This window comes from Opisthorchis viverrini (genome assembly GCF_000715545.1).
Source record: "Opisthorchis viverrini unplaced genomic scaffold opera_v5_131, whole genome shotgun sequence".
NCBI classification, from domain to species: Eukaryota; Metazoa; Platyhelminthes; class Trematoda; order Opisthorchiida; family Opisthorchiidae; genus Opisthorchis; species Opisthorchis viverrini.
This window is the reverse complement of record NW_008751784.1, coordinates 952,591-977,138: the sequence shown is the minus strand read 5'-3', so window position 1 is coordinate 977,138 and position 24,548 is coordinate 952,591. Positions and strand designations below refer to the sequence as shown.

General features: G+C 41.5%; 1 protein-coding gene across 1 annotated transcript in view; it reads right to left on the bottom strand.

The window, feature by feature from the left end:
* Nucleotides 1-24,242, bottom strand: part of T265_06283 (hypothetical protein) — a gene marked incomplete at both ends in the record, with an annotated part of 36,653 nt that extends 12,411 nt beyond the window's left edge. The window contains 8 exons of the mRNA XM_009171503.1: nucleotides 1,180-1,290; nucleotides 4,583-4,683; nucleotides 7,334-7,401; nucleotides 8,937-9,278; nucleotides 10,045-10,273; nucleotides 16,550-16,932; nucleotides 19,066-19,302; nucleotides 24,186-24,242. Of these exons, the coding sequence (XP_009169767.1) occupies nucleotides 1,180-1,290; nucleotides 4,583-4,683; nucleotides 7,334-7,401; nucleotides 8,937-9,278; nucleotides 10,045-10,273; nucleotides 16,550-16,932; nucleotides 19,066-19,264 (1,433 nt within the window). The remainder of the gene's footprint in view (nucleotides 1-1,179; nucleotides 1,291-4,582; nucleotides 4,684-7,333; nucleotides 7,402-8,936; nucleotides 9,279-10,044; nucleotides 10,274-16,549; nucleotides 16,933-19,065; nucleotides 19,303-24,185) is intronic.
* Nucleotides 24,243-24,548: the final 306 nt, after the last annotated feature.

Here is a 24,548-nt window from a genome sequence, read left to right as displayed (position 1 = left end):
CCGAACACAGAGTTAACTGTCGGAACGAATCGGCACACATTACCTGGCCTCATTGTGAACCAAAACTCAAAACGCCACATAAAGTTCCATCTTTGCCTACCACATTATAACCGTGAACCCGTTTGCTGTCAAAACAGCACCAATCTTTTGCAATTAAAATAGTCCACTCGGCCCGTATTCTCTCCTTTTTATCCGCTCTGTTTTACTGTTTTATAGGCTATCGAAAACTATTTGTTTGCTCATTGCTTTGAGATCTCTTTCAGGACTTGTACAATTAAGCCCAACTGACTGGACATGTCAGCTCATCAAAGTGACATGCTAGATTATGAAAAATAATTGCTTAGAGATATACTTTGGAAAGCTATCTATCCTCAAAAGATGGACAAGAGATGGATATCAATCTACAGCCTATGCATCGAAGATCAAAGAGTTTACACACATCCGTCCCGATAAAAAAAGGCCTCCCAGTAGCCATGGTTCAAATAGCGGGATCCTATTAAATCTTAGACAGCCTCGGCTTGAGCTTGGTCTACCTAAGTGGACGTAGAATGGTTCGTTAGTCAAATTGAGTAACAAGCTGTTTCATAAGCTTACTGTTCAAACCGAAAGCCAAGCGATCTGTTTTAATCCTCGAAGAACTGACCTCAGAATAGGTTATTCTGACTGGGTTGAATAGGACTTTTTTATCGAAAATACCATAAAATGTGCAAATATCTTTGCAGCGCGCCAGCTGTGACCTTATAAGCCAGTATAAATATTATTCCACCGTTCTGGAGTGAATGATTGCACTATTTTGTGTCCAAGGGATAACACTGTACTCGAATTCCGGTCGCAAATGTCGTGTATGTACTTGAGCTAACCAGAGATTAAACTCCGGAAATTCAGATGCCTCGCCATCAAATAGGAAGCTCTACCAGACTGAAACATGATCATATTACAAACTATGAATTAACCACCAAAAATGCCCTGGACGGGAAGCGGACTGTTCAAATACTAATGACACCAAATGAAACAATCTCAAAACTACTCAGAACTACTATGGAGTGTTTGAAATTTCTTCGGGCAGTAGGTCATAATAAATATACCCAGTATGCCGTGAAAACCCGTGGTATGAGCAACGGAAAATTTTCAACGGTACAAACAATATCCGGAAGAACGCATTGTGTCGCAAAAACGCACCCGAGAAATCCTGCTGCAAAGAACATCCAGATCAACGACCTGAGTAACACCAGTCCTGTAAAAGCACCCATCCAGATTAGAGCGACCCCACAGACCAACAGTGATATAAGTCTGAAAACATGATAGAAGAACAGGGCGAGAAAAATTAGGAGCATATCGACCATCTTGTGGGACATGAGGGAAATCAGATTACCTTTCCAGTAATTTCCATCTTTGTTTTAGGTGACGAGCATACAACGCAGGGTTTCCGGATGGCATCATTTGTGGCTATCGCGAGCTAAGAATGTTTAGAGGAAGAACGGTAAAGTTCCGTGAGAGTGCCAGTTAATTTAAGCGTGGTTGTAGACAGTTTGGCTGTATCCACGCTCCCTTTAGTAATCAGCTTGTTATCCGTTCAAACCGATATACATTATTCGTTCATTTATTATTTTTATGTAGACCGAGATAGTACCAGGGCGTTATGACCTAGACAGAAGGAGGATTGCGTTCTCACTCCAGCATCTGGTTCTAATACCAAACTGCAAGCTATTGATGGTCAGTTTACAACTACCGCAACAACTACACGTGTTCTCAGCCCACACCTGCAAAGACCTACACTGATATTTAAGCCATTGTGTAGAGTTATCCGACAGAAAAGGCTCTCTGTATGTCACATCAACATCTGCAGGAATAGCTCAGTGCGCTTTTGAGGTGAACAGACTTCCACAACATGATAAGGTTTAGGTTCTTATCTCTATAAAAATGTTTATAATCCCGCAATGTTGGTTCTGCCTTGTTCAAAGGAACGTACAATCCATATTCCATCTTTTGACACTACATTCATCGGTTGTTTACCTGGCCGCCACAAACCCACTCTTATTCCCGAACAGATTTCCGTAAACTCCCCCACGATAGGGGAAATTGACAGACAAATCATAGAGAAAAGCTGAAAAAGGCATACGAGCAATTTGTCCACGAACACTCGCATTCTACAACCAGTTTCTCCCAGAAGCTAAATGGAGACGAGGGGATATTCCGGTTATTTCACCCTGATTAAACAGTGCTGCTAAAAACTCTGTTAGCGGTTTTTTAGTTAAAAAAAACTCTAAAAACCACCTCTATAATAAAGTCCCTAACAATTGACGGTACTGGGTGGAGGCAATTTACCGCTGTTACTGAGCCAAAACTTCCGGGTTCATTACCAACTTCGGGGACATACTTAGTGCTACTTATTCTCACTCTTCATTCTTTTGTGTAGACTGAATACTTTCCGTTTGTCTGTTTGTTTGTCGGTAATGCTTTGATTGCGTACTCATGCATTAACTCTGGGGCGATCCTTTAGCTCATCAGGCGGCAATTTTTAATGATGTTTGTGTTTTGATTGTCGAGTCTTACATAAGTATAATTAAAAGATAAGTTAAACAAAGTAAAGCCTGGTTAAGTCTGTCTATCCGTGTGAGAACTGAGGAGAATAAACTTCGTTTCCAACGGTGAGAGGTGAGCGCTTCCGTCAAGGTTGTCAGTGTTTGGATGGTTCAAGCTTTTGGCAGCATGAAGAGATTCTAGAATTTTCAAATGAGGTTTTGTCCGTCGAGAAATACACTCATTTGCAAACCAATTTGGTTTCCACGGGAGACTCAGCTGAATCTCTCGTTTTGTCCTTCTGAAAAGCTGTGAATCATTTCAAAGCACTTTTACCCGTATTAGGAATCAGCAGCACTACGCGTCTCAAGAAACCCCAGGGAGTTTTGAACTCACAAACTACCGGTCAGTTAGTCATGACTTGACCGTTCGGCAGCAAGCAGGGAACAGCAATCTGATCAACTCTCACTCAGACAGAAGAGAGCGTCACTCATCCTTGAAACACAGGAGTGAAAACTTATTCACTAACCCTTTTTATGGAAGTTTCACCCACCCTGTGAAATTAATCCTTATTTGAGCTACTCATCAGTACATGTTCGAGCACCTTAGGACCAACAATCGGGTCGTTGAGAACCAGGTTTTTTTTCTTGTAGACTCTTTGCTCCCTTCAGTGATGTCATATCGGACATGCTTAGTTCATGAGTGATTCTCATGAAATTAATGATACTGGGATACTTTGGAGCGTGGAAGACCTCGATCAGTTGACCGTATTGCAAAAAGCAGAAAAAACAACAGTTCGCTGGATGAATAGACTCGCCGTATGAAATGTTTTCAGTCGAGAAGCCAGGTGACGCGTGATCACTTGATGTGAATTCTGAGACTAAAGGATAAGCGGCACTATACCCTGTCTCGATGAAGGATGATCTCTGCTGACCAGCCGCCTGCGCCTGGAACGTTTGGTTTTCATCTTCTTGCCACGACATTTGGGTTAAAATTCCTCTGGACTGTTGATCATTTTCAATAAAGATGAAACAGCCATATGAAATTTCTCGACTTTTTGTCGTAGACTCCAAACAGGGAAAAATCTCTCTCATAGTACAAAAATTCTAAATCACATTCATTATTCGGTACGCTGAACGGCGATTACGCCACGAGGAAGATCATTTCCTAATAGCTAACTGCCCTCATGAGAGTACGGCATTTAAGACTGACTTAGCTGAGTTTATACAATTAGTTGAATCCATACCACTTTGTGCCTGAATTACAAGTAGCACACATGACTAGGTTTTTCAAAATTCTGCAGTGTTCTACCCGTGTTTTTGACCAAGGAAAATGCTCGAAATGTTTTCACCTCATGCTTTATTAGTTTCTCCTGTGTTCTTTATATTCCTAGTCAGCTGTTCACTGAATCACGTTAGTCAGACCACAACTACAGAAATATTTTCGTTTTTGGGCCAACATAATTTAAGCAACGTACAAGTTACCCTTGGATATTCCAACGTGGATTATCTAGCCGGACACCGATAGCCTGAACAACAAGTAATAGTCCGATCCCTACCGGCTGTTCGCAGTTTCTGGGAGCTTCTGTCTTAACTGAGATAAACCTCAATGTGGAGTCTTTTTGAAGCATTTAGTTTGACAAATACATTGAGCAGCAAAAAATCTCTTTTCCATTCATTTTCTCTGAGTGCTTAATTCACGGAAGCGTCTCAAGAGAATAGTAGTTTTGAACAAACCAGCGGAAATTAACATTTAAATGGTGAAGCATTTAGCTCGTGTTCTGTCTCTTGCACATGTCGCACAACCGTCATAAAAGCAGGCGTTTCATCAACAACCACAGTGTCATCGTCAGCACATTGTGACTGGACTTGCCTTAAGTTTGAAATTGCTAGTTCAATCCCCAGCGCACGTTCCCTCATCATCCTGATGGTTTAACCTTTGCACCCAAACCGACCAGCTCAGCAAACAAACCAATGGCCATCAGTACAACCTAAGCCACAAATATTCTCTGTATTTAGTTGTGACAAAACTAGCTCAAAGGAAAGGTTTTGTTTTCACTCACCGGTATCTTCTTGTTCGATCTAAGGCGATACCGATCAGCATCGATCCAAGCATACCAGAGATGATCATGGTGAAACCGATCCACCCTATTGCCGCGTTACCCTGGTAAAGGTCAAATGGAATGAGACAGAAAAAATGTTTATTCTCAAGCGTAAATCTTCACCTCCTTATGGAGATGCCGCTTGATTTCTTACAGATGGTGCCTGTGTTGTTATTCCACAATCCTAAGCAACCTGCACCAGTTTTTCAGCCCAAGCTACTACAGTTCGGCTTTTCGAGGATAACAACCATTGACAGTAGAAAGGTAATGATCTAATGAGCATGTTGGTGGAGATTTGTCAAACTCCGCTAATGATGGTATGAAAGTGGATTTACGATCAGTCTCTGTCTGACAACGCACTACTTATTCCTATGTCTGGCCGCAGGTTTCCGATACGGGAAGATGAGCGTTGGCTACCGGACTGAACTCAAATTTCAGGCTATTCGTAATTCACTTCCAAGCAATACACTGAAAAATTCTGCATGCCCGGACTGTACATTATAAACTGTCCACCAACATACAAAGCCAGTTCTTTATCCACCGTACCTAAGAGGCATGCCTTTTCCATCTATATTAAGTGAGTCTGCCAAAGGACTTCATCAGATCCACAGCACCCATTTTATAAAACACGGCCAATCAATGTTCACGACTAAAAAGCCGTCAATTTTCACTTTTGTTTTCATACTTATCGTTTTGATCACTCGGTCACTGTTTGCCTTGATTAGTACTAATCAGCCCATCGCTCAGGTTTAACAGCCGTTTGACATCTATCTGCCAGGCCTTCTGAAGGAAGCATGGAGTTTGAGATACCATCAGGAGCAATCGAGTTACCGGAGTTGGATCAAATCACGGATTATCCGTATTTCGCTCAGTAACTGTGGTGCTCACTTGATCACACTAAAAGCTCGAGAGACACAAACACTTGTCGCGGTCGGTCTATTTAACTCACAAACCTCCTTGTACATGTCGACTGGAAGATGTCGACTCGGAAATGTAGTTTCCCACAAAACCTTGCAAAGTCCAAAACTACGGTGAACAACATATGCCAGTTTTAGAAAAATGCAGCGCCGCCTACCAAAATTGCGCCTTGTTGAACACATTGGACATGCACGTCTTCCGCCTCAGAATCCTTCGCCATCCTAAACACTTATGGAGTTAGCTGTTTGCTGCATCATCTGATCAAGCTCTATCAGTTGACAAAGGCCGCAAAACGATACTGAGTGGAAGCTTTGGTAATTAACATCTGCTTTGTTTTTGTCTGTCGAGTCGACTGTAAGCCAATATCCTCCGTGAGACAGCGCTAACTAAGCAGCTGACCAGCCAGTGGCACGAATGGCTAACCCCACATCTATGACTCACACAAAGCGGCTATCACACTCTAACGCCTTAGAAGTTGATCACACACGGGAAGGTACTAGACAACTGCCGTTTTCGACTCACACCACTATGCTTCTGATATAGATCACCTACGGTGACCGAAACGTCGAGAAAATACTCTTAGCCGCTTTCTTATCCCACAAAACAAACCCTAAAATGTGACTCACTGCTTTGCCGCAAACCCATATGGAGGATTGTAGATTTATATTCCGGCGAGACTGAACTTAACTTAAAAAATATGTTTATCGTCAACTGTAGTAAGCCATGTGAGCACTCGACAGCTACGGGACATATTCACCTGATCAACAGCGTCCACATGCCATTCATAATCTGCAGGCATTTACCTAGTAGCTTACCGATTGTCAGTGGTAATGTGGTGTACAACCGTGCATTAGTAAAAGATGCAACAGAGTTCCTCTCCAACACGTTTCGCCTTCAACTCAAAGTAGACTCACTTCTCCCTATAATACGCGAAAGGCAGTAGCTGAATCCAGGTGTCATCTACAGCTCTGGTGTAACGAACCCAAAAGCGTGTTTACGGCTCTAAATAGTTTGATATTTCCTACCAGAAGTTTTGGTTCTTTACGCTGCAGCAAAGCAAACTCGAAGATTGAAGACATAGGTAATGTGTACAAATCACTGTCAACTGTTCGTGCTTTCGAAAACAAGATAATATCATTTAGAGCGACTAAACATTCATGACAAGCTTTTAGTCGGATATTCGCAAAACCATACTTAAAAAGCGTTACTTGTAAGCATCGTAGACAGCCTAATCGATTGTAGAGCTTTTTATTTCTGACTCAACCAAGAGGCATTGTTAGTGGGAAAATTTTTGATTGTCACTATTAGGAACTCACAAAACTGTTCAACCGTTTTGTCGTTGATTTTGATTTAGATGTGTAAGGTTCAGAAAACACCCTATTCTTTTTATGGCACCAAAAATACACTCACAGCAAGAAGCTACAGATTCCATTTTATTCCCAAGTGTTCAAAAATATTTTAAAGCTATTTTATCCGTGTCATTGCCAGGGAAAACTTTTACTTAATAGAGCAAGGCGTGCTTATCGGCAAATCTCTCCAAATTTCCCTAGTAAACAGAATGTTCTGTAGGCCGACATGTTTGTGCAAGTCCAAACTCCCATGAAGTGGATTAACTGACGCTGAGTTTATGCCCCTGAGTTTTTCTGAATTTTAAGTGACTTGGCTGATCTCAATTTAAAAATAACCATCTTATTCAAGATTACAAAGTAATTTCCGCACTTTTGTTATCCATGCTACAAGTCTTTTTGCTATGTAACCAATGAACACGAAAAATCTGTGCGCTACATGGCTTACCGGGAAGTAGACTTGCAATATCACATTGAGCAGTGTTCCCAGTGCGTAAAATAAGCCCGTGGTGATCCCTGGATAAAAAGAATGTTATTGGATTAAAGAGGACCTCGGTAAACTGCCCACCTACCCAAATCTCAAAGCAAACCTCAAGTTCAATTAGATATAATGGGAACAGAACTCTGAAAAACTTTATTGGACAGGTATACAGTGAGAAAAAGCCTGGTGGGTTGAAGCAATTATTCATGCGGTTTATTCCAACAGTGCAGAATTGTCATTCGTGTAAGGTCCGTCAGTAGAAACATTGCTAATTGGATCACTATCAATTCGTCAGTAGCAAAACCATCGACAGAATCGGCAGCAAAGAGGAAGGCAAACTGCATTCGTCTGAGCTATGCCAAGAACTGTGCACTTTCAATTACTTAAGCATTGCTACTGTATGACTGATTTGTGGTATGTTTTGAGATGTATATGATATCAATGGCCATCCGCTGCCAATTTTGACTTCAGAGAAACCGTAAGTTGGTTTTCCCCCTCGTGGTATTTGGTGGCTTTGAAACATGCTGACTACCTGCACGTAGACCAAATATTGCAGTGATGCTTTCACACACAGTTCGTAATGAGCAAGGCCTGTTTTTGATGGTTTGCTTATCGGTTACCTAGGAAAAAGCATAAAAACCCTTAGGAAGGGCTTAATTATGATATTTCTGTATCAGATGGTATTGAGTTGACAGCAGTATGGGATTATTTGAACTGATGTTGAAACTTTCATTGAGAGGAAATAGTTTCCGCCAATTTTCGACGACAAAGAAAACCGCCCAAACTCAGGTGATATCGGAGAATTATCCATCCAACGTAGACCAGTTGACCAGTTCTTTAACTTTTGCAGGACTGGGTTTTTATGCTCTCTTTAACGTAGAGTAAAACGGATTCACAGTGTGATGACCCAAAGGTGTAAACTGATTTGAATCTGAAAGCTCTCAAGCTATACCTCAGAATTAAATTCCTGATGACTTCGGTGAACAAAATTTTGTATGAAATAAGCGAACTTGAATAATTCTCAACACAGTTAACTAACAAGTCCCTGGAAAAATCCCGATGCCTTCATGCGCTATGCTATACACCTTTTGCTGACAGGATTTTGGTATTTTTCTCTTACCAGCATGGCTTTGATGCCATGTTGATTAGGCTGGATTTTTTGCGCAAATCGGAACCGTTGAAGAAGTGTCCACAAATTGTAGAAATCTGGGTGCCCAGTTTTCCAAGGACTGCCTTTTATACGTCCGAGAACTGAGATATTTAAAGCCATGAAAGACTTTGTGTTTATGAATTCAAGTTCTTGAAAAGTTCTCTCGTGTACTTTTTATGTATTTAGCGTTAACGGCTGCCATCGGCTTGAATCGCACTCACAGGTAAAAAGGCTTTAGATGCTTATGAGTTGGGATAGCACCATAGAAAGCAGTTTCACGTACAACATTCAGTAAATGCAATTGTTTTGAATGAAGTCTTTCAAGAACTATCACCCTCGAGCCGGAATGATTGCAAATGCGAGAAGCACCTTGGATGTTCGACTTTGGGATTTATAAATATGTGATGAAAAAATACTTACCATAACTTAGCAGCAGTACTGTAAAATTTCCGTTCTTCAGAACGCCAAGCAGTTGTCCCTTGAAGCCTTTTCCGGTGAACATATTTATCAAGGAAGTTTGTGGGACGGTGACATGCGGTGGATTAAAACTGTCTGTATCTGCATCTTGCGTGACTTCATTATTTGCTCCCTTTTCCGAGGGATTCCCCATCTCTTCTGCATACTTGCTGCCTTCTACCGGCAAATGTTGCGGAAAATTTAAAGTTTCCGCACTGGACACCGTTACGTCTGTCATGGTGGCATATATGGATTTACGGTGGTACTGAGTCAACGTAGGTTCTGTTGGTGGCTCCTTTTTGAAAACTATTACAGTGAACAGAAACGAAACAGCAGTAAAGATGTACAAAAAGCGTCAGATGCACGCGATCCATTTTGTTGGTCTAAATATTAGTAAGATACAAAGATGCATAAAGGTGTCAAATACACGCGATTTTTACAGACACCGAATGCTGGAAATCCATTTTAACTATCTGAATATTAGGAAGATACCACCATTCGTTTTCTCTTTGTAGGTTTGAGTAGTGTTTACAAGCCGTTTCGTTGCGGCTTCCTTAGGGTGTGTGTGNGCCTTAGCGTGTGTGTGTGTGAGGGATGTGCACTTCTATAAGGCTACTTTTTTTCGTTGGAAAGGAAAACTGTTCAAAAATGACATCAGCGATAGAAAATAAGTTGTAACAAACAGCTGTACATTTGGGAAATTTTAGTGGCATAATTTAAGCTTATCGTCAGATGGGGCCGTCGGTTGATGAAGTGAGGTAACAGTGACTCCAGCATTTGGATTCCTTACGCATAACACCAAAGAAAGGTGAGTTATCTCACTTCCTGTATTAAGAGAATTTCAGGCATGAAGCCTAACAAATGGTTACTTATCTGTTCTCAAAGATAACTTTATGCTGGTTGGATAGATGCAAGCTATACGCCTCAAAATTTTGCCTATAGCAAGTAGTATTGAAAATGTATAAAAATGAATTCTTACAATTACCATTAAGCTTGATGTGCCGTAAGTGCGAACATCAAAGCCCATTCTAAAAATTTCAAAATACAGATAAATGTAAACTTGCGAACGAACAACATAGGACTGGGATCGCGGGTAAAGTGTTGATTGCAGCGCCGATGTAGAGAAGATACATCATGTTTTTATGGAATGATTGGTAGCTGAAGTCGTTGGGTGCGTCGGACAATGAAGAAGTTGGAGTTGCCGGCGAGATGCTGTGGTTTGACGTTATCGTCGGTTCATGTTGTGATGGCGGGGAGGCGATAATCATCGGAGGAATACAAAATCCCAAAGCGGTGCCAAGCTGCAATCAAGTGAATGCATTACGTGTATTGATGTAAACCACGCTTTCTATTAGGTCTGAAAAAAGTTCTTGGTGAATTAGTTGCATAGTTAACGCCAGAATTGTGTTTCATTTGTCATTACGCTGAAATCTCTTGAATACGCTGGTAGCACTAAACAAGCAATAAAAAACTTTGAAAGAGTAACCATGTATACGTAGTTTAGGGGAACACAACTTAAGCAGGGTTGTAAACCAAATTTATGGGAACTGCCTTGTACTCCAACATCAAAGTGTGTCTGGAGCATCGTTGTGAGTAAGACGGATGGATGAATTTAGTGAGGAATCCTACTTGACGACAACAGACGCCAGCGACCAGGACTGTTACGAATAGAACACGATGCTTGGAACGCCAACTGCGATGGTGTATATCAGGCCTTCTTACTGAAGGGCCTAACTCAAATAGGTCTATCATAATAAGCCTTCAGTAGGCGAAAAAGTTCAAAGAAAAACGCTTGCCCTCTTCTTAGATGGTAGTATGTTGTGACTTACTACGCGCGGTATTTTGACACATATTTGAACGGACATGAATAAAATTTACAGGATGAAAGTTTCCAAACTACTTTCACTTCGTGGCTCGGGCAATTCAGTTACATAGCCATTTACACATTCAATTAGACGTGAACATTCCCATCCAGACCCCATTTCTTTCTTTCACGCAGTTGATCTTCAACGAAAAAATCCAGAAAGTATTAGGAATTTAGATGACCTGAAGTTTATAACCTGAACTAAGTATTTTACTGCAGTCATCTTCTCATTCCGTCAGTCTTATCTCTTGATTCCGTGCCGTCCTTTTAATTTAAATAAAACTAATTAAATAAATTAATAATAATCAAATTAAATTAGTAATCTAAATAATTAATCAATTAAATTAATACCCATCACTGTCGCTGGCTTTCCGTTTTTTGATTGACACTATGTATGCACTTGTGCATCAAGAAGCACAGTTTGACAAGATTCCAGACCTAAATGGCAGGCGGATAACACATCTACGTAGAACATCGACTCTGTCCAGATATGCGGGAGTAGTGACGCACACGAGAACGCTGAACTGTTCAAAACTATTCAGTGCTTTTCAGCCGAGAAGAAACCAGCTAAAACGAAATTACAAGGTAACACTTATGCGCATCGAAAAAATGCCCCAAGTCGCTTTTATCCAGCTTATAGTTAGTTCATAGTAGACTTTCACATCAAGGACAGAGATGCTTCTATAAGGAAATCCCTTCATACTGCACGACCTTTCTTTAAGCTGTGTTGATTTTTCCTTTCGAATGAAGTCGCTTTATGGCTGTGCCTACAAACCTTGTTATGGCGGCCAGGGACTGCATATGTAGATTTAGATGGTGCATCTACTTGAGGGGCTGTTTATTCCAATCTTTTTATTCCTTCTTCAGTTCACCGTGGTGTACTGAGACACATCTGTCTTCAGAATACCTGATCCAACCTAGCCATCTGGTTACACATCAGGATTAATTCTTTTAACAAGAACATGGCATACGGGTTCGAAGATAGACAACACTATCATTATGTCATATCCACAGGCCTCAAACTGTAAGTCACATGATCACAAATACAAAAGTTCAGTCCGGTATGTATATCCAAACAACTATATCAATAAGATCACACTGAGTTCCGTTTGGACGCCCAAAGAACTCCTAAGACGCCTTCGACTATCTGTCTCGAGGACCTCTGGAACAGAGGAATCATATTACTCTTCAAACAGGGAAATTTAGTGGATTCGGTCAGTTGTAAGAAATACGGATTCTTAAACATAAGTCTAACACCTTTTTGTTTTGATTTCAAAGGTCAGCGTTACGGTAGCCGGAGGAAATAGCTCAAAGACTGGTCACGCCAACGATTCTACATGTGATACCCAAAAACGTCAGGCAGAAGCAACCTCATCCATTTTTATTGGGCCAGGAAAAACTTGAATACTCCGCTTGTTGCCTGTTATGTGCGGTCTGTTGTTGGCAGCAAGCGCATGTAGTTCAAAACATCGTGCCAATCATCATGCCGTCTGTCGGTCGAAAAGCCAGTTATCACGTGACCGCTTGGTGCGAATTCTGTGATTGACTGAGTGGTGCTGCATCCTGTGTAAGTGCAGACGAATCACACCGTGAACCAGCTACTTGCAGCTTTCAAACTATCCGCCCGGTGGTCACGAGTTTGCACCTCTCTTGAGTTTCGTGAGATACGCACTGCTGAATGAGAATATAACAGCTAAAGGGTTCTTAGCTGCTTTTCAGCATAGATCCATTGGATCCACGATTAGAAATCACAGCGACCACACTATCAGCACTCAACAAATGCCCTATGGATCTGATTTCTGTGCGAGTCCTGCGTAGCCTTCAAAAGTGTTTTTCTAATTGCTGACGGTTATGTCTTGCAGAACGATAAACGCGAGGTTGCACTTGACTAGATGGTGAACGGCTTATACTCTTGTTGACTAAAATCGACGCCTTGGTTTCGAAGGTTCCTTGGAGGAAGTCACACTTGCAGTGGATTTTAAATGGTTTCCCTGGAACGGATAACGTCCAAGTACCACCTCGTAATTGCGCATTGATCTAATAGCAGATTTCTCTTTGTATTCTGCCAATCGAAGGTCCAAGATCGAATTATCTAGTTTAGAGACAGGCTTCAAAAGCGGTGCAGAATACGTGAGTAGGTACAACGCATCGTAAAAGAATTTATCTGCGAAAGTAGCCATTCTATGGGGTGGTTTCGTTAGCATGCTACCGACACCGACTGCAGCATTCATCCAACGCTCCATCACCGGAAACAAAACTTTGACCGAGCAAGGCAGCGACGCTAATATTTGCGAACTACTTGACAAATGTTGTGGTTGCTTCCCTCAAGGTGGCATGCATTTACCCTGCATGGATTGTGGCTGGTCGCATTGGTCCCCCGTCATTTGAATGTTTCAGATATATGTTTCTGATTTGCAGGCTAAATGGGGGCATGTTTCTGGATATAGCTGAGAGATTCCCCCGGCCCCCGATTTCATCAAGATTTTTCGTACGGAAGAGAGGAAGCATATCCTTAATTACTATTCCGAATTTAGGATACTGATTAGCGCTCCGTATCAGTTACTTGACAAACACGAAACCCCGTACACCAAAAGAAAACCGGACTAATCTGTATATATTCACTCAGTGTGGACCTCCTAAAGACGTAACTTCCACAATTTTAAAGCCCTCCAAAGGAATTAATTGACAGCCCAATTTACTTTTGCGTTCATCTCGCTTAAAGCCCCAAATAATAAGAAAAAAGTATCCCTCCATTAAGTATAGGCTGCCAACTGTCGTACATTTATCTACACACTTTCAGATTGGTAGTGCTACTGCACCATTTGATTCTTAGTGTTTGCCATATATGGAATGATTTAGCAGTAAAGACATCGGTTCCACACCTAAGCTTTCCCTCATGCAAAGAAACCCCCATAAAAAACTTCCCAAAACGAGCAGGAGACTGTTATCTTACGAATCCGTTGAATGAAAGGTTCAGATCTTGTGACATTACATCACATATCTAGTGAACAGGGCGAGTTAATTGAGCGACAAAGGGTTGCCTTAAACATCAGTACGAATATCAAGCTCAGTGGTTGAGGGGGGAGACGTAGATATTTTGACAAATATATTAGTTTGTTTTGTGGATTGTCCGCGCACTCACTTCGGCGACTAGCCTTAGGGATTGACTAAATATAAAATGTGTAATTTTTGGAAGTGGATTTTAAAAATCCCACTGAGTTAGAATGCGCTTGTCTTGAGTTGTTATATGAAGATAACGTTATTCCCCGATTGAGAACACTGTGTCATGCCTTTTCCAAACAAACCAAATGTGAATATTTTTCGACTCTTATAGGTACCATCGAATTTGGCGCCTCATGTGAGAAAAAAAATATGTTGAATTATTTTGTGTACGGTTTCGCGTTCACTTTTTGCCCCCTGTCACAACATTGTGAATGGATAACCAGGTACTGTTCACACAGACTTTGCATTTTGGACTTGGATCAGAGCGAAGTCCGCCCGAATTAGATTTGTCTCTAAAATGCGATATTCTGTGGATGCTAGCAAGCCTATCACCACAATCCCTCAGCAAAGTGAGCCACTTTGAATTTAGCCATACATTCTTCCCGCATCGAGCTAAACTTCGAAATTGACCAAGTTAGAAAGAATGGTTGGCTACAATGATTCCATTGACCAGCTATCATTTCAGGCTTCGTAAGTAGGCAGATGTCCATCTGGTGGTTTGGTTTTCACTACTTAAATTGTTTAATATTACTCAGCCATGTGATTCTAACAACACTGAAAACCTATGTGTACCTGATTATTTTAAGATGATTCCTTTTTAATATTATTATTTCTTTGTGGAGCAAACACAAAGTTTCAGAACATTTATCTAATGGGCCCTTTTTTTGTGGACAGAAATATGGCGTGAACTAAGAATAGCGCCAATTTAATTTTGATTATATTTTGCCAACCGGCGAAAAAGTTTCAAAATGAATGTGGTACAAATTGTTTACTGTCCACCGTGCACAATTGATATGTTATTAGACGAGGTTGTGCTGTAAATCTCATACAAAGTGTATATTTGTTTCATCCTTAATGGAACTCACCAAAGGTTGGCATCTCAAGATGCTACAGGGAATTTCCACCCCGGTCTAGTAGCTGGAAACTGCAAAGTTTCGCCACGAGGTGCTGATCAACAGTATGATCAACTTGAGCAAGAGAGGTTACAGTGCTGTCAAACAATGAATTCACATCACGTGGTCACGTGATGGCTGGCTGACTTGCTACATGGAAGCTTCTCCCGTTATGTGAATTGCAAGTGTACCTGCGATACCAGTCATTTACCCTAGTTATTTTGTGAATAAAACTGTGGACACCTCAAGTGAACGGTACTGGCACACTTGTCTAGGTTGTTCATCCTAATGCAGATGGGTCATGCCTATCACTGAGTTGTCACTCAATTATTTCTGAGTATACTCATGTGGTATATCAGACCAGTTGCATTAGTAGAAGCACCAAATTGCACAAAAAATTGGCATGTTACCCTTGTATTGGTCGCCACGAGGTGCTGATCAGCAATATGATCAACTTGAGCAAGAGAGGTTACAGTGCTGTCAAACAATGAATTCACATCACGTGGTCACGTGATGGCTGGCTGACTTGCTACATGGAAGCTTCTCCCGTTATGTGAATTGCAAGTGTACCTGCGATACCAGTCATTTACCCTAGTTATTTTGTGAATAAAACTGTGGACACCTCAAGTGAACGGTACTGGCACACTTGTCTAGGTTGTTCATCCTATTGCAGATGGGTCATGCCTATCACTGAGTTGTCACTCAATTATTTCTGAGTATACTCATGTGGTATATCAGACCAGTTGCATTAGTAGAAGCACCAAATTGCACAAAAAATTGGCATGTTACCCTTGTATTGGAAAGTTTAACTACAATCATGCTTTGTCCAGCTAACTGGGCAGTGGAGAAATTTTCCCGAATATCTGACAAGCATTCTTATGCGCTTCATTTATTCGTCTGTTCCTACGTAAAAGTTCGAAAATTTAATTTAACTGGGAAGCACCCAAAATTCATGGATAATCAATTTTATTAGTTCATTGTTCTTTATCACAGATTCACCTAGTTTACTTGACAGTCAGTTCTCGGCAGCTGTTCCTTTACCGATTTCTTGGAGATCGTCTAAACCTGAGGCATGATTCTTTTCAATATAGCCATCCACACATTCAGAGTGAGCAATGCTTGCTGGGGAAAGTTATTTCCGAACACTTCTAAATGCTGTCGTTTTCTATATCATTCGCTATCGACTTTCGGCTGTTTACGTGTTTTATGACAAATGCCAATAATTAACATCGCTTCGTTAGTATGTTTCATTCACCTTGATTCGGTTTATCCCCATGTGTTAGGAGTTGTAAAATTCTGCTGCAAAATTCTTGGTGGGACAAAACACAAAAGCTAATGAACCCACAAAATTCTTGCTCACTAGAAGTGCACATAAACGAGCATATTTCGGATCATTACGTCTACATGCGATTGGTTGTATATTAATAAAGTAACCATCAATGTCACAACTGTACCCCTTACAGGACCCTTCCACGATCTGACGCATGTTTGCTCCGCGTGTAAAATGAGCTGACCCTTGTACCTATCACAAAATCCTCACACTTCTGCAGTCACATTTTATTCTAGTGTGATACTGAGAAAACTCCATTCTTACGTACTTGATTGGCCAAAACTCCAAGCGCAGTAGCTGTGCTGATTTCAAGTTCTCCAAACCAAGTGACCGCTAGCGCGGATGGAATGCCCAGAATAAAGACCTGTGCCACGGCATCCATTATCTGTCCAACCATCAGCACCGGAAATGCGGACATCTGTGCAAATGTCGGTGACTCATTTGTGATGGTGTTTGGGTCAACAGCTAGCACCCCACCCACACATTTGATCCAACCCCCCAGGGCGTTTGAACAGGTTGCTAATATCACGGTGATTCGGAGCCCATGCCGATCAAGCAGCCAAGTCGCTGGAATAATCAGGGGGATGTAGGCTATCATGTAAACGATCGACAAAGTGTCCACTGCGAGTTGGCGTTCTGCAGCTGTTCTCCCTAAAACGATGACCAAAAAAACAAAGGAAACATTAATGAACAAAGCCAGTTTGTCATGTGTGAAGCGGAAAGCCAGAAAAAGATTTTACCAAGTGCTGCAATAAACTCTCCAAAGAGGTGTTTGAGGTGAGCGTATTCCCACTACTTCACTAGCATACATTGGATAAACCCGGATTATCACGTCTGAACAACAGACCATGATCATATTTAAGCGACCTTATTGGTCTGCCCACGACTGAGAACTTGTTTTTAAATTAACATGCAAATTCCCATTACCCGTTCATCTACAGGAAAGTGAAGAGGTCATCAGTGCATTGCAATTATAATTCCCAGTATTAAAACCGACACCGGGATATTCAGTAGATCGATTTCGAGTATTTTTCTTGAGACAGCCGTCGAAGTATTGTGCCATAAAGCAGGATGTCGCCCAAGCTGCTTCCAACCATACCGTAACAAAAAACATTTCCTCCCACTATGCAATGACCAGAACAAACAAATAAACCTGGGTAAAGATGAAACTCAAAAAATGACCACGCCGGAATGATCGAATTCATCCAAAATAAAAAACATTCATTCTAATAAGTGCTTCTGGTCGAATATGGCAAAAAATGTCTACCTCTGGTCGTTGGCTTGTTCGCTGAGCTGGGCAATTTGGTTGCAAACGTTTCATCACCAATCGAGGGGACATCATCAGTGCGTAGTTGTGCGTAGCGGGGGGTTAGTTAGACAACCACCAACCCGCCGCTACGCACTGATGATGTCACCTCGATTGGTGATGAAACGTTTGCAACCAAATTGCCCAGCTCAGCGAACAAGCCAACGACCATCTACGCTACCTGAGCTACCGACATTCTCCTCTATAGAATGCCTACCTCTAAAAGGGCGATAAATTTTACTGAGTTGAGATCTACAGGCGCATATTTTTTTGTCGGAAGGAGTTGAATATGCCTTTGTATCTGACATATTACCGGAATAATGAATGGATTAATCGCTTATTCGTGATATTCTTGAAAGAAGTCAGCTTTTCAAAAGGCACTGTGTAGTTTCCTAGACCCATACCCAGGGGATTGATGTCTGGTTCACCCTGAATTTATCTATTTCGTTAAAAACACATCCTGTAAAGAATCAGCATTACCCCAAATTTTACATGCATGTCTGAAATTAGGAATGCTTGATTTAATGTCCAAAAAAGAGGAATGAATGATAACTTTTCGAGAAACATTTACGGGCTTCAAATGAGGCAAGAATAGCAGTGGGATACTGGTATGTTCTCACAAACTTCAGGCACTATTTGCCAAAAATGGTCTGGAACTTTTATTGCCGAGTTTCCGCAGCTATGCTCATTCTAGACCCGTTGAACATAAACATCACCAATAACAAAAATACGAATGGTGAAGCAATTTTGGACCGAAGGAGCTGTAAAACGGTTCAGTTTAATGAAGTGTTTCACACTGATCTCTGCTTAGAGGCCTTGTTCCTGTAAAAGAGCAAATATTCTTGTTCATTCATTCCAAAGCGTGGGCTCAAGTTTCATAGGTATTAGACTACTCAACAGCATATATCCGTCGCCGCGCTAGGATTCGAACCCATGATATTCGACATGTTAAGGTCGTGTGTTACGTTCACTGCACCAATGCACGCTGAGGTCACATCAGTCATCAAATCCGACCGGGCTAAGTTGTTAAGTCGTGACGACGGACGCGCGAGATGAATCAAAAAACAGTCTAACTATTACCGTTTTCATCGGGCAAATGCCGCGTAGCTTTCAGATTGATTTCAACGGAAACCACTCCAAAGTACTCATAAATGTGACATATCGCTTTCCTCTTTGAGGGAAGTTCCCACCAGTTACGTCGACGAACAACATGAATAATCAGAGATGCCTCCGCTGCCCAAAAGCTTTGCGGCCAAATAACATTCCGTAAGACAAACTTACCGGCTACAAAATGTCTGTTGATCACCAGTAAGGGCGAATCTAATGTACAACGGCTCAGTAAAACTCACAAAATTATTTCCCAAATAGGAACTACCTAGTCAGTGCGTGCGGTCAAAGAGTGCGACATAAGTTGACGGCAAAATATAAATCTATGCAAGGATCGTCCTCCACAAAGATGACTTTAAATGCATTTTCACCTGGAATAGACACGTTCCATATGTACAGAACGCGATCGGAGATGATATTCAAATGAATCCAGTGGTAGGAGTTGGACATTGAACAACAGCAGAACATGGCCAATATGAACCATCGCCTTCGGTACAGTATGGGCTGGTACTGTCCCTGACTGCTGGACATGCCTGTGAAATTGTCAGGGTCAGACATTTCAAAGGCCATCCACAAAGGAAACAGTCTGGGTTGTCCTCACAGCATAGCTGGAAACAAAACAGAAGAAATCTTCAACTCTACTATGTATTAAAGCTTTTGCCATGCTACCACAGACTCCAGGACTGGAGGATGCCTAAAAAATACAACAGGCCGTTTTGTGCTGTGAGAATACAGAAGTAAATGAGTGAATTATTTCTGCTACACTCAGCTGCTGTTCACACCCACATCGAGAACACTTATTACCACTGTAGAACTGGTTTATTCGAAGATTCCTGACTTACCAAACCTTCTTAAACAGCGAAAAATCACGGGCGGAATCTGCATTGCCGCAATACTATAAGAATACCCATATTTGTCCACGAGAACTTGGGGCTACGCACAAGTCGGTTCTTCGAAACTGCATGTGTAGCCAGAGCAACCTCAGGTTCACGCTAAACACCATGCACAAAACATACCTCAGGGGAATTAAGATTCAATTATTTGATTCGGATGGATAAACAGACTGAAAAACGGATGAGAATGTATGTTAACAGTCCATTTGTTCGCCAGCTTTAATGAGTAGTTGTCGGGTAGGGCGCAGCGAGTTTGCAAGTCAATGGCTGCGACAAGTACGCAGTCACTGTTGCCCCAGACACAGCAGCATACGTCAGTGCCGAGGACGTCCGGATGACATAAAAGGCTAGTTTGTCTTGTTACCTTATTTGAGGTTCACACGTTAGGATCAGATGATTCAATTATTTATAAACTGATTCCAAGTTACCCGAAGATGTTCCTATAGGCAAGCGCTCAGAAATCACTGTAAGCACTGACACTGTCCCCTGAAGTACCAATATTGTCAAGAGCACTTTCACACGAACATTGCGACCGCAAATACAAAACCGTGCACCCAAGAGTTTCTTTTTCCCTCGAGCAGCACTGTCTACTGAAAATTCACCCGGCGACCAAATGAGTTTTGTTGTGAAATCAAAGCTACCCATAGATTGATAGTAGTGTGGGAAGATCCGTTACTTTTCGAATAACATATCCTTTTATCAGTGAGGCAAAGAGGAAGACCAATTCCGGAAGATGAGTGAAACTCCCATTACACTGAAGGAAACAGGCAGTGCGTGATAACGTGATGTGGTTTCTGTTAGTGAGAGTTGGACGCAGCTCTATTCTTTCCAAGTGGGGACTAATCACGCTGCCGAAAGTCTAAGTTTCCATCCACTGGTCCGAGTTTTGCGGGTTCTGTATTTCCTGATATTTCGTCAGAAGCTCACTGATGAATATTCTCAATAAAGAAGAAACGACCGCATGATACTTGTCGGCTTTTCAGCATAGACTGGATTTACCGCAGGGGCGAATTCTCACTGTAAATTTGCCCCCATTCCCCATATTACCAACGTAACAAAGATAGCTTTAATCGGCAGGGGTAATTCCAGTGAAGGATGTTCTACGTACGCACTTGTCTGCATACCAAATTGGTTTAGACGAAAGATTCACCTGTAACGCAACTGAACCTCTCACTTATGGTAAGTGTGTAAGTCATGCAACTTGGTGTCAGGTAGAACGTAAGACTGAAATAAACTCGGGGCTGCGCCCAAGTGAAAAGCCTCAAGGGGGGAAAATCTCCTCATCGGCTATCCACAGTGAGTGTTTCGTACTCATGATTTGTCGTGATGTAATCTGATTCCCGGATAGGCTGACGGCTTTTATTTGCCAACAGATGTAAGTAAATCAAGTGAGTTTGGGAAGGATGAGTTTGCTAATGTTTTCACTGGGTAGCTGAGATATAGTCAATCGGGCTGAATGACTAACCTCAGGAAGCGCTAAAGCACAGAAATCATCGTCATATCAAATGCAGTGGAAAAAAGATTTTGTACGTACAATGCAGCGAAAATTACGAAAATACAAATGTTCTTATACTACATATTTAGAAATTTAATGTGGCAAGTTTTCTGTACCGTCAGACGAATCAGAATGCAGAGAATTTACTTAGGGTAGACTAGCCGAGCTGAATATGATTTGTAAAACCGCTATATTTTCCAAATCCCCTGCATTTCTATCATTCTAAAGCTTATGTCTCTATACTGCTGAAATTTCTCACATAAGAACATGTTGTCTGCCTTCGTTTTCAGAAAAAAAACGTAGATTCAACTAGCCTTCGTGGAACATGAACCTCTGTACTTTGTCCCTGATTCATAGCCGTCTATATGTTGGTTTCGAAATGATTTTAGCCTTCGTGTGAACCTCTGTACTTTGTCCCTGATTCGTAGCCGTCTACATGTTGGTTTCGAAATGATTTTCCGAACCCAACGAGTGTATGGAATTCCTGAGGCACTCCCTGCATTTATCATCCGAATTTTTTTTATCATCGCACATTTGTAGGTCATGAACATCGAAGCTAAATTCTTACGATTGCAGGCAAGGCAAAAACATGGAAATTGTGTGGATTTTTTGAGCCGTTAGATTCATCAGGAGACGGGCATCGGAACACGAATGTAGTAGCTCATAGCGAAAATTTCACTGATGGAAAGCATACATCCAGCTGCTGATTTAGCATAACGAATACGGAAGTTTTGTGCATTCCAGAGGAATGATCACAAGTGAAAAGGTTTAGGATGACTTCTGAAGTCAAAACGTTCACAATAACAGTATGACGGCTGTGTTCCATGCACGGAAACGCCACGATTGATTGGGACGTTACTAAATGACCTACGGTTGTGTATACTAACCCAGCAATTTTTGTACAGAATATTTACGCAAAATCCTTTATAGTGGAATGTTCTACTATGTCTTCGGCAATCACTGCGCTGTCAAAGGATTGATACACAAGAACGTCTATCAGACTGACCATTACCATCTAGATATTGCGCTAGCTTGAGTTCCTCACGACAGTAAACTTTGGTAATTTCTGAGCGTTTATAAAAACTGAAGCATCCGAACTACCGAGACACGGAAAACGTTGATTCCATTGTCTCTGAACCATGAATAGTGTAAGCCTATTGCTGTCAATGAGAAAAGCGATGATATGTTGTAAATCCTCTTCAATACTACTTTTTATTGGCAGTTACCTTGGCAGAGTGCATTCATATTTACAGACAAAACATCAGATACGAAGGACCAGACGTTTTTCGTGTCTCAGTATGTCCAGTCGTTGAGAAACAAAGAGATCCAACAGATGTTGGCCTATACTAAGCTAAGCTTAGCTTTTGTGTTAAGTCATTCAAAGATTGCATATCCACACTTTGCAATTCATGAACGCCGCATGTAATGGTAAAGGAGTGATGTGACCAAGACGGCTACACCTGAGGATAAAGTACATGACTTGTAAGCGACGTCATCACCACACATATCGCAGTCATATCTAGAGCCCACGGTTGTTCCATGGATCTAGATACCCTGACAAACACAAATTCATACTAAACTAGCTTGGTTTTTTTACATTTGTCGCATTTTTGTCCCTATTCGTTTGAGGTAACGAGGAAGCGAAACAAAAGTTCACCGAATACTGCAAACAGATCTAGTGATTTGGACAGTAACACTGGGACTACAACATAGTTTTTTTCGAAGCGTTTTAGGAAGCTTGACACTGATAAGTTAGAACAATTGGCAGTCATCGCATTATGAGTCAGAGATAGCTCAGTGACTAGAGTGTGAACTTAGTGACCAGAAGATCTCTAATTGAACCCCAACCTCGAGCACCTCGATTGACCGTGCCTAGGCTTGAGAAACTTGGCAGTATTTCAGCGCTTGTGCCTTCCTAGGGGTGAGGTGACAGCTAAGCACCGAAAGGACCTTAAGGCTGTGTGATTACTTTTATTGGTATTAGTCAATAAAGTGCTTATTCACTGTGCTGAGATCAGCTGTTGCAATTGGAATCAACCTCACGGAATTAGGTGATGAATTTCTCGATGCTGCTCAATTTAACTCAAGGTGCTGCTGCCTAAAGATATGGCAGCAGGTTATCGTGGAGTTGGCTCAACAAGATGTACCATCAGAAATGTTTTCTTGCGTCACCGGAAGATGCATTTTACTCTCCCACTTATTTACATCCTCAAGAACCTTCTGTCAGGTGCAGTAACGGCGATCTGACCATTAATCAAACACTACTCGAAAGCACCATTAGTAGCACGCACCAGCGCACTCGTCGAATGGGCTTTTTAAATTTTAGACAGGTTAGTTTCATTAGGCAGTCGGCTGCCTGTTATTGGTGACATCTCTCCTAGCATAACCGGCTCATCAAATACAGGACCAGTCGCATCGTTCGAAGTGAGTTATGTATACGCACACATGATGAATTGACTGTACGAAAGATCCGGCATGTTGTGCTTGCTTAGCCTTGGACTTGATCCGTGCACTTCTAATTCCCAGTAACAAATACGATATTACATGCAGGGATTACACACCTTGCATTTTACCGGATAATTATGCGGAGAAGAATTAACCAACTTTCCCTGCAAAAGACTATTAGTAATCTCCGGAACAAAACCAGTTCCCCGGAGGTGCTGAAATAAATGAACCTGCAGTGAAATCACAATATTGTCAACAAGCAAATGTCGAAGTTCATGTGATTTCGGTGAATCGGTTAGGGAGAACAAACTATCTAGACAAGGAGAAATTGGTAAACAGGTGATCCAGAAAACAAAACAACAACACTTGGTGTAGTTTTGGGGGTTTTTCATATTTGCTCACGGTTGAAAATACTGAAAGCTTCCTAGAGAGTATTGTTTGTACGAAAGAACAGTCTTATTTGGTTTCTTTGCTGGTTGTTTATTACACTCCAGTGCATTACTACATTTCCACTAATTGAGACCCTTTAGCTGATAAGACCAAAAGTCCCCCTTCCAAAAGAGAACTTTCGAAAACGGCTCAAAACAATAGTGCAATAATACCAGCTATTTTTGTTCAGGCGACATAATGACCAGATACTGCACATATTCAGACCTACCTATATATTAAACTTGCAGGTGATTATTTCAGCGAGTTACCTGTTCACTGATCTCTGCCCACTGTCGATTGTCACATACGGTTTACACCAAACGCGCTTATTTAACATACCTGAGCACTCACAGCTGCAGACAGGAATGCTCCGTGTGCGTTCTGCATGAGCAGCACCTCGGATGGACGCAATTGGTTGGTTACTTGATGCACCTTCCAAATAAAGGTGCGGTGGGTTTATGGTGAAGACAGAAAATCAATGTTCCCTTCATCGTGTGGATTTTGACGGATCCAAATTAAATACACTCGTCAAAAGAAGTTTAGTTACCGTTAGTAGAACACAATTCAGAGACATGGTATCTGACGAGACACC